Below are 11,110 nucleotides of genomic sequence, written 5' to 3'. Positions count from 1 at the left end.
AAAAAAAAATAATACTATATATATATAATAATAATATTATAAAAAAGAATATATATCTATAAATAAGTAAATAAAATAATAATAACAATAATAACTATACTGAATATAATATATATATATATATATATATATATATATATATATATAAATAAATAAATAAGTCCTGTTTTTCTTATTATTTATGTTTTGATTTTTACCTGTGTACATTAGTTGTATTTTGATAGCTCTTCATGTCCAAGTTTGGGGGGACGCTTTTGCACACTCACATAGCTGAACATCTTCGCCTTTGTCACTCCACTTGGTATTATTGTTCTTTAACCCTCTCTGCGCTTATTTTGATTTACTTGTCTTCTCACATTGAGGACAATGTGATATTCAAGTTTGGGGGTGCATTTATGCATTTTTGGTTTCATAATTTTTGCTAAGCAATGATAGTATAACTTGACACTTGTCGGAGACGAAGCATATGTTTAATACCTTGTGTATAGAAGCAACTGACATTTTGAAAATAAAGAAAAATTTGAGTTGAAATGATCATGTGGATTCAAATTAGTTTGTATAAATGTCTCAATTAGATTATCGCTGGATTTGACACTCTTTTAAGCTTCACAATGCACAGATGCACATTGGAAACTTAACTGTGAGGCATGCAACTTGATCGACCTTGACCTTAGCCTAGTTAATCTGATTTGATGAACCTGATAGATGAATATCTTTTGCATGATTTAAGTTGTCTAAAAAAAAAAAAAAAAAACTGAGAAAGAAAGAAAAAAATGACCAGTTGACGTTCGTAACCTTTCCAACTCGAGCTATTAAGCCCTAGGAGTGTCTCTACACTTAGCACCCTAAAGCCGTCTGGTTTGGGAGTTGTTGGCCTAACGCTTGCTACAAGGGTTGGTTAGAAAGCTTAAAGGACTTAAACATTGCACGGTCATTCAAAAAAATTGTAATAAACATGGTTCGCTAGAGTTTGTAACCTTTCCAACTTGAGCTATTAAGCCCTTTGGAGTGTCTCTACACTTAACACCCTAAAGCCATCTGGTTTGGGAGTTGTTGGCCTAACGCTTGCTACATAGGTTGGTTAGAAAGCTTAAGGGACTTCAGCATTGCACAACCATTCTATGTTTCGCTTATGAGTTACAATAAATTGTCAACAAGCAACAAAAGTTGTCTTGTAAATAAAATCATGCCTTAGGGACCTCATTTAAAGGGGAATTCAATGATTTGAAAACTTGTGCCTTGGAATTGGAAAAGAAAGTAAAAGCCGCATGTTGAGAATCCAATTCACTTTCACTGAAGTAGAGTTGATTTCCATTTAAGAGATGACAATTGAGTTATTTATATGGACGATGATGTTGATGCATGCATGTTGAAATGGTTTTTGTAAATTTTTGTATCAAAGCTTCATATATGCATGGTAGTTTTCCCAATGACCCCGTCTCCAGCTCTTTGTCTGTTTCAAGTTGTATTTGAGCTATGTATATATTTATTTTTGCTATGGTTGATATTTTTGTTTTAGCATTCCCATGTTTTTCATTCCATCAAGTTTTTCATTTTGGTTTTGCTAAGGGACTAGCAAAATGTAAGTTTGGGGGTGTGATAAGCGCCGAATATTGCATATTCAAGCGCCATTAATTGCATTATTTAAGTCCATTGTTTGTTTAATTATGTAGATTACCTTCATATGCACGTTTTGTATATTTTCAGGTTCATTGGCCAAAAAGAAGCAAGAAGGATGCTTTGTGGAGTTTTGAACATCAAAGGTCACAATGCTGAATTTCTGGCAGCAGTGGAACCTGGACTTTGCTCGCCATTTTGACCTTGACAAACTCGAGATCTGGACTTCCATTATAAAATGGCATATTTAGAGCTCTGAATTATCTTTCTAAATCTTCAAACGGTTTGTCATTCGGAGCTTGGAGCAGAGATTTATGGCCTTGTTACTAGAGGTACGCAGAACTGCCTGGCAGCAATGAAATTCTTCCTTGATCTTCATTTTCGACCAACCATCCTTGAGAATTGGATCTCCACCAAAACATGAAGTATTTAAAGCTCTGAATTAGCTTTCTAAATCTTCAAACTGTTCATCATTCGAAGTTCAGAGTGCAAAGTTATGGCTGTTTAACCAAAGTAGGTCTGGGCGGAGCAAGTGAAGCATGAAGCTTTTTACACTAAATTCGAGTGCTCGAGGCCTTGCTTCGAGTGCTCGAATTTTGGGCAGAATGCCCTTCGGAAATGGCTCATTTCAGCTCACTTGCACCTTGGTTTCTTCATTTTGTTTTCCTCTTTAATGAAGTGGTTGGAGATGTTGGTTGGTAGCCTCTTGGAGTGGATAAGATATCTAATAAAGGGAAGCAAGGCCACACATATCATGAGCTACATTTTGCAAGATAGAGGAGAGAGAGGAGAGCAAGAAAAGAAGGTGTTCTTCAAGCTCCAAAGAGGGTGCACGAAAATGGAGATGAGGATGATGCTTCTTCCTTCTTCTAGCTCACCAATGGCAACTAAACCTCATCTAGGGAGGTGATGAAACCCCTCCCTTGTAAGCATGTGTTAGTATAGTTTATTTTTGGGGATTGCAATGTATTTTTGATAGTCTTTCCATGATCAAGAGCCTCATTTTTGTTGTAATGAATGTTGAATGTTTATAAATGATTATTATGAGTTATTCATCTTGTCTTGGATGGTTACTTTTCTTAATCATATTGCTTGCACTTCCATGGTGACAATGGAAGTTAGATCATGGAATGGTTTTAATGGCATGGAGTTGGAGAACCTAGATAGTTCATGGCTTAGGGTTTCCCTTTGATGGTCTATACTTGATTCTTAGCTTTATGTGCATTCACCATTTAAATTAGGGCTTGATAGTCCTTGACTTAGTAAGCATGTTCTAAGCTACATTTTAGCTTAGGTAGTTGATCATGTGAATCTTTGATGGTTTATTCTTGCCTTTCTATTTAAATGAACTTCTTGAGGATATTATAGCAACCTAGTATTGTTATGTATCATGACTATCATATATGTTGTTTTTTCCCTTAAATTAATCTTAACCTAGCACGTGTATAGGGATGGAGGTGGATTCATTTCCCTAGCCTTCTTTACTTGTACTTCACTCCCTTAAATTCTTGCAATTTATTGTTTTATGCACTTTTAATTTCCTAACTTAAGTGACATCCAACAAAACCTCTATAAACCCTTCATCATTCTAAGAATGATTCTAGATATTTAGGTTGTATTAGACTAGCGCAGTCCCAGTGGTTCGACTTACCCGACCAATAGCCCTATTTTACAATGATTCGTGCTATTGCGAAGGTTGATGTATAGTTGATCAACCGATCAAAACCCAGTTCATATCGGCGTGTTCCCAAGCGACGACAAAGCAACGGCGAGCTCCTAGTGTCGGCGTCTAGTCAGAGCAATCAGTGATGACGGCGTCAGAGCTCCGTTTTGGGTCTTGGGTTCTCTATGGTGGAAGCTAAGTTGTGACCGGGACGAAGGTGAAGGCTTGGTGGTGGTTGTGGGTGGTGTCAATTTTTTTCTTTCTTTCCAGAAGGTAATTATTTAGTTTGATTTGGTGTCAATTTAGTGGTGGTTGTGAGGGGTGATGATGGATGTGGGTGTGGGTGGTGGAGATGTGATGCGGCTGGCGGGCGGTGCCAGTATATGGTGGGGGTGATTGGTGGTGGTGGGTGATATATATGTGTGTGTGTGTGTGTTTGATTTGGTGGGAAAAACAGAGTGTCGGTGGTGGAAAAAAAACTTAAATCGAAGAAGGAAGAGAAAGATTGAGGAGAGAAAAATAAAACAAATTTGGCAATTTTAGACACCAAAGATTTTTGCCGTCCTTCTCTGCAATTGCCCCTCTCTATCTCTAAAACTCTTTTCTTGTCTAGGAAAAATTCACCAATCATGACACAGGTAGAGAGAGATAGTGGAAGAAGGTTTACGACACAGAGGCGAGGAAGGAGGTGATTGTGATGAGGGTAGTTCGGTCACAAAAAAAGTCAATATAAGGTTAAAGGGTATTATAGTCATTTAACACCTCAAAAGTATTCTGACTCGGTCAAAAATTGACCTTGGGGTGTAAGTGAAATGTTAAACTACTAATTCAAATATAAGTGAAATTTAAAATCAAAATGTTAATATAGGTGAGATATGACCTAACCACAGGAGGTCTGAGTGTAATTTACCCAAATTTCAATGGCTTCAAGTTTTATGACCAATGACTCACACCCAAAGTTCAAGTAACTCCACCTTCAACTTTTGAAAGAAAAAAATTGAATAGAAATGAGCCAAGAAGGGATGATTAAGACATTCTAAGAAGTGATTAAGCGTTTTTCTGTTAGGTCAGATGGAAAAGAATATAAAAATTGATAATTTAATTTGTTATACGATAAAAAAAAATAATAATAATTTTTAATGATTTTTTTAAAGTTATTTTTATCATTAAATTCATCACTTGCTATTTATTAAATATTTTATGAAAGGTATTGTAGTAATTTAAAATTTTTATAAAAGGCTCACTCTTCTTCTTCTCTCCCATCTTTCGTTCATATTGGATAGATGAAAATTTGTGAAGGAGATATTCTTTGGTTCCATATATCATTTTTACCTAACAAATAAAATTTATTCCTTCTTTCCTATTTTCCTTTGAGCCCTCTCCTATCTTTTCTACCAAACATAAAGTTAATACTCCGTGTTAGTCGTCAATCGTCATAGCATCATGGTGTATAAGAACAGTTATTCACTTTATTTAGATAATCATGTCAATGTTACAGTTAGTCATTTTATTTGAATAGTATAATATTCACTTGATTTATTTTATTATTTTTAAATATTTTAATAATTTTTTAAAAATTTTATTTTTTCAATTGTTTAGTTATCTTTTTCCCAATGGGTATATAAAGTTATAAATCAATCATCTGTTTTTTTATTGTAAAAAGTCGTGGAACATTCATGGAATAAATTTGATAACGAAAATGTTTAAAACTAATAATTAAAAAAAAAAAAAGGGTAATTTTCATATTTGTTGACAAATTTAAAAGAAAGGGTTAATTACAACGACATCCTCTGAGGTTTGACATATTGACAGTCATATATAACTTACACGTTTTTTGAACAATGATACCCCCGTGAGAATTTTGATCCAAACAAGGCTTTAAAATGTTGAAAAAGACGAGATTGCCCTTCAATGTTTAATTCATTTTTGTGATAAAATATTAGAACTTATGAAAAGTCAATTTTGCCCTTATATATATACACTATTACATCAGCACCATCATATATGTGTAACCAAGTCCAACAAAAAAGCATCGCAGCACCATCGCCAACCACAGCTGAGCTTCACCTCCCTCGCCGGATCTGCCTCATCGGTCCACAGCCCGACAACTTCAGACCACATTAACCCCATTGAATTAGCTGATCTTACAAGATTGATCAGGCGGGAGTATGACGTGGCTGGAAGAACCGAACTACCATCTGGTTTTAAGGGCTTCGCTACTTATCTCAACAGATATCACCCTCGGCTAAGGGCGGAGAAAAGCTCCTGCGGATCAGACGACTAGGAATACAAGCATGCCCAGAAGGATGCGAGTTCCATTTGACGAATCAGAGAGGTTTAAGCACGCTCTGTTGATTTTTTTTTATTTTTTATTATTGGTACGTGAGAGATTGTTGTTCAATATGAAAATAAGTCAGCAACGGATGTTTCGGGGGAAATCGGCGCGATCTGAAAAGAGTTTTTCTCCTTTTCGGATGCAAGTTCTACCTCCACAAACAGGGAAGGTACTACAGTAAGTGTTGACGGCGGACCCACCGGTCGAGCTCGCCGTAGCTTTCATCGCCGGTCGTAGATCACAGCCGAGTTCTCCTTGCCCGCCGGTGGACATCATCAAAGCCGAGAGTCCCTGCCGGTGGACATCCGGATCTGTCTCACCGATCCACAGCCAATGGCTGAGCTCGCCGTCGCTCTCATCGCCGGTTGCAGATATCCACAACCGAGTTCTCCTTGCCCGCCGGTGGACATCATCAAAGCCGAGAGTCCTTCCTCGCTCACCGCACAGTTAACTAGTTCGTCTCTATCGGCTCCATCAAGCCGTCACAGCTAGTCTGTCACCGTTTTACTGTAGTTCATCCATAGCCGCCTCCACTCTCTCTACCATTATCGCCCATGTTCATTCTTTCAAGAAATATATATATATATATATATATATATATTTTTGCCCACAAAATTGAAGAAACACATTGGATAGGCACAGAGAAAACATTGATTATTACTTATAAATAAAAAAAATTAATAGTATGCAATAATTCTCACTAAACCCAATTAAAATTTCTCTGTTTCGTTTTTTGGTGGAGGTGGCAGTGGTGGGTGGCAATGGTAGAAGTGGTGGTGGTGGTTTTGGGGGCAAAATTTTTGGGTTTTTCAGTGAGAGAGGATAGAGAGATAAAATTGGGATTAATAAGGGTAATTCTGTCATTTGAAGATTTGGATATTTTAAATCAAAAATTAGTATTTTATTGAAGGGCAATCTAGTCTCTTCTCACCTTTTAAGGGTCTGTTTGGATCAAAAATTCTAATAGGGGTGTCTTTGTTAACTTTATCAAACCTAAAAGGGTGTCATCGATCAAAAATGGTCTAACTTATATATTCCTGTCATTATGGTAAATTTTGGAGGTGTCATTGTAATTAACCTTAAAATAAATAAATAAAAAAGCATTACATATTATTTGTGACGAATAACATATTATTTTACAATTTATAACTTCTCATTTATTTGTAGACATTATACATATTTTATAGGAAATAAACAAAAAAAGACATTTCATAAATAAAAATCAATAATTTAACATCATAGATTAAGACAATAGAGTAACATGCAAATGTCAAAGGGTATTTGCAAATAATTAAAAATTTTATTCTTCTTCTTCTTTTTTTTTTTTTTTGTTTTGTTTTTTCATGTTACCCTGCCCAATATTAGAGCATTACAATTGCTAGAGGGCATAATGGTCATAAAAGTCAAAATATTAGTCATGTGCAATGCACATGACAAACATCTGATGAAGGATACAGTATATACGAAGGATTGGTTCGAAAAACTTTTGACCATACTAATTAATAAGTTATCATAATTGTTATTTCAATTAATTTAAACTGTCAATTACAGCTTTGAAAAGCTCAACAATGATCACAGTAGTTATAATGTAATTTTGTCATATATTAATTCCCCGGAGGGATGAGAACTGTCTTCTTTTTAATACTGGACTTGAAAAGTTTTACAATTCTGGAGTTCAATTCAGAGAGGCTAGTAAAATTGTTAGAGATAAAGGGCTTATTTGGCCTGTAATTATAAAAATAGTTTTTTATTCTTCAGAAACTGAAAACTGTACAAAAAAAAATTATGAGTTTGTTTGGAATGAAACTTTAAGAATGTTTCCAAGAATAATTTTCAGAGAACAAAAACAGAAAATAGTTTTCAATTTTCTGAGTTTCAAAATTTACTTGGTTGGAAAAACTTCAAAACAATTTTGAACGAACAAAAACTCAAAAAATTATTTGGTTATCTAAGAATTGCCTTTTGAACTTAAAGAAGGGGAAAAAAAAATATCAAGGATATATGTTTACACAATAATCTCTTTTATTAAGAAAAAATTATAGAAAATTAGGTAGAGAATTTTGATATATTAATTACTAATATTTATTAATAATAAATAAAAATACATTATCAAGTATTTTGAAAATAATAAAAATGCCGTACATAAATGCAATAGCTCAAGTTTAGAATATAAGAATTAAGTGTGAATTAAACAGACACTTTAAAAAACTATCAAACTTGTATATAATAGATTCAGAAGCATCTTTTTTTTTTCCTCTAATTTTCTTTTTATATTCAATAATTTTCCCATAAATAATAATAAAAAGAAAAAAACCCATTTAAGCATTAAAATAGATAAATTGGGTAAAAAAAAAAAAAAACCCCATTTAAGCATTGAAATAGATAAATCGGGTAACAAATGAATCCTTACAAATCCTCCTCCCTTCTCGGCGACCTCTGTAAATCAGGTAACAAATGAATCTTTACAAATACCCCTCCCCTCTCGGCGACCTCTGTTCTTCGATTTCTTGTGCCTTCGCCACGGCGGTTATGAAACCCTAACCTCTTTTTCTTCTGACATCACGTTCGCCAATTTGGTTATGAAACCCTAACCTTAATCCCAACTCGATGTGTTGGTGAACGCGAAGTTGGGCTTTCAGGAGACGGTATGATCATCAAATTGAAGATCGATCCTGAAAAAGATTTAAACAGACAACGAATCCAAGGCCTGGAGATGAAATTCAGAAACAGATTAGGTCTTAAAGATGTTCTTGGCTTCTTCTCCTCCCAGTTCACTACCTTGGCATTCTTCGCCAAAAAGGAGAAGATGAACGATGCGATGACTGAGTAATTGCAAGTTTCTATGTGTAGAAATCGAAAATATTGGTAACAGGGCCGAAGATGAAGAGTTCAGCTGTAGTTAGAGAGAGAATGAGGGGGAAATGAGAGAGAACAATATAAACGAGGAAGAGCTGCGCCTTCTTTTAAGTGAAATTTGTTCTCCGTGTTTTCAATAAATGAGTTTTGGTGATATGAAAACTCTGAGAACACCCGTTTTTTTTTTTTGGTTCTCCAAAAACTTTACTACTCTGTTAACTCAGTTCTTCAAAAACAATTCCAAGTAGTATAGAAATGTGTTTTCAGAATTTTGGGAACTCCCAGAACAATTTCAAATCTCCCAAAACAGTTTCAAATCTAAGCAGTGAAACTGTTTTATGAAAATTCAGTTATAAAAAAACTTATTTTCAGATAACAGTTTTTTATAATTCTTTGAAAATTGTTCTCGGTTTATTTTATGAGTTTATGAGAACTGTTCTCAGAGTAGAAAATCAAACTAGCTCAAAGCTTTCGAAACTGATGTATTCCCAGCGAACTGTTCAGATACAAGCCTGCAAAGAAAGAGATATACATACATACAAATAGTAAAATTAGTATTCTTAGGCTCAAGTGTGTGAATGGCAATGAAAATGGTGCTTGCCGTGGAGACGTCACAACAGAGAAAATTTCCATTCCTTCTCCATCTCCGATTTCAGTGAGTACGAAAATTTTGGGCACGACGAACAAATGACTAGTCTGAACTTCTGCATCCAATACTCGTTTCCCGGCAATACCCACAAGGGCCACAACTTGAACTCTTCCACTTCCTTTCACAATGTAAGTCAATTGGACTGATGAATCAATAGTGTACATTGGTGAGGACATGGCATTAGCATCCAACTTCACCACATTGGCACCAAGTCCAACTTTTCCGAGCAAAGGAAGTTTATCCGCGGTCATAGTTGTAAGCAATCCGCCATCCTTGACGTTAACACCAGGCAATGCATTGTCAAAGTTGAACACCATCTTTGTATGATCAACAGTGTCCTTGCTTGGTTGAGGCATGGATATTCCTTCTTTAACCTTGATTATTATGAAACTTGTTTGGCTTTTCAGGAGCTCATTTGGTTATTCTTCATTCAAAAGAGTGCCGGCAAGAAATAAATAAGTCCCGGACGTGTGAGCCTTAGAAGTTTATCCTAGGAATACTAGCACTAGTTCAGAGTCTCCGCCGTTGAACCACCAAGAGACTACTCCCATTGGTACTGGAAATGCAGAAAAAGGTGTACCTATTCTTCCTAGATCCAATCACTCGGTTAACACCGCAAGATTTTTTCATTTCCAACACGGAAAAGACGAATTCTTATCTCCCTTTATAACTGTCATGACATTTAATTTCTTCCTCTGATGTGTTAGGAAATGCCATTCCAACAGTGCCCTTACCTGTGAGACAAAGTCATGAAAATGTTTCTTTAGGGTAGGTTCAATAATTTTAACGTAGGACTGAATTTTTGTCAATCTAAGGAGTTCGTTTTTTACCCGAAAGGAGTGTTTTTTTAGTAGAAACAATCCACCGAGCAAAACCCAAAGTTAGTGATTCATATCAATTTTTGGCTGAAAACTTTCGTTTAAGACTCCAAAATCGTGTTTTTGTATAGTAGGTTTTAGTAATTAGGTTTTATTTTTCTTATTTTTACCCATTTTTTGGAGCAAGGATTTTGAGTGATTTCTTCATTTTTATGGATGTGGCTTCTGTTTCGGATCAAAACAAAAGTATGAAATAAGTGCAGTTGCCAAACGGACCTTTAAAAAAGGTATAGCTAGGCGAATGTTGAACTCTTTGAAGTCCCGATTTGGGTTTATGTGCTTTTTGACATTCATAAAATTCTAATAATTAGTAAAAAGAGAAACTGATCCATATGATCAGTATCTTGTCTTTGGGGGCAATCTACTTGGTCTCTCTGGCTAGTTCAAATGTGGGTTTAAATGAATGATCCACGTAGTTTGCGGCAATTGCATGAATTTAGAATTTGCAAAATCATTCCAGAGTTCAAAGTAAGTAGAGAGTGAATTAATTATATATTCTTTTTTCTTTAAAATTTTTTTTTAATTAATTTTCAAAATACATGAAACTAAAGGAGAAGGTTAGAAGAAAAGAAATTAAGCTAAAATATACATACATACTTTGTAAATACTCATCAAACGGTTGCATGAAATTAAAACCTTAAAATTGAAATTGATAAAATTTGACAATTAAATAGCTAGGAATTACGTGATGAGTAGTTTACCTTGAAGAACATAACAAAACTTGGAGCAATCCGAATAGTGAGGTAAAGCAAATCCACGAGGACTCGGTATGAGACGTCCGGCACCAAACTTAGGCTCACTAAGCAATGGAGAGCTGGAAGTTGGCATGCATATATGATCCACAATCTCCATCATATATCTTTTCATCTGCCATCTGGACTGCAGCTAAGTTCAGCTCCATTTATAAATACTCTCAACTATATATATATATATATATGATCAACACCTCTCTCTTAAAAGGAAGAAGTATTTGGGAGTTCAAGGTCCCAGGCCAATGCTCATGGAATTGGAAGAAATTGCTCAGCCTCCATCTCGATCCACAACTGATCTCACTTTCAGGCTATATATCCCAGCAAAACAAAGGTAGGATCCTTCATAACCAATAACTCTTG

The 11,110-nt window shown here is 35.2% G+C and overlaps 1 protein-coding gene across 1 annotated transcript; it reads right to left on the bottom strand.

Moving 5' to 3' along the window:
* Window positions 1-8,916: 8,916 nt before the first annotated feature.
* LOC132300428 (cocosin 1-like) lies at window positions 8,917-9,771 on the bottom strand. The gene has a single exon (XM_059797478.1). The coding sequence runs from the start codon at window positions 9,474-9,476 to the stop codon at window positions 8,934-8,936; it is 543 nt and encodes a 180-aa protein (XP_059653461.1). The 5' UTR covers window positions 9,477-9,771; the 3' UTR covers window positions 8,917-8,933.
* Window positions 9,772-11,110: the final 1,339 nt, after the last annotated feature.

This window comes from Cornus florida, unplaced genomic scaffold (genome assembly GCF_030987335.1).
Source record: "Cornus florida cultivar Cherokee Brave unplaced genomic scaffold, ASM3098733v1 CherokeeBrave_3.0.0_Hap2_Chr03, whole genome shotgun sequence".
In the NCBI taxonomy this organism is placed as follows: Eukaryota; Viridiplantae; Streptophyta; class Magnoliopsida; order Cornales; family Cornaceae; genus Cornus; species Cornus florida.
Note: the sequence above shows the minus strand (reverse complement) of the source record. Positions and strands in the feature narration are given on the sequence as shown.

Coding starts and splice junctions, on each gene's coding strand:
- LOC132300428 (XM_059797478.1), bottom strand. CDS start 9,476: ATGCCTCAACCAAGCAAGGACACTGTTGATCATACAAAGATGGTGTTC.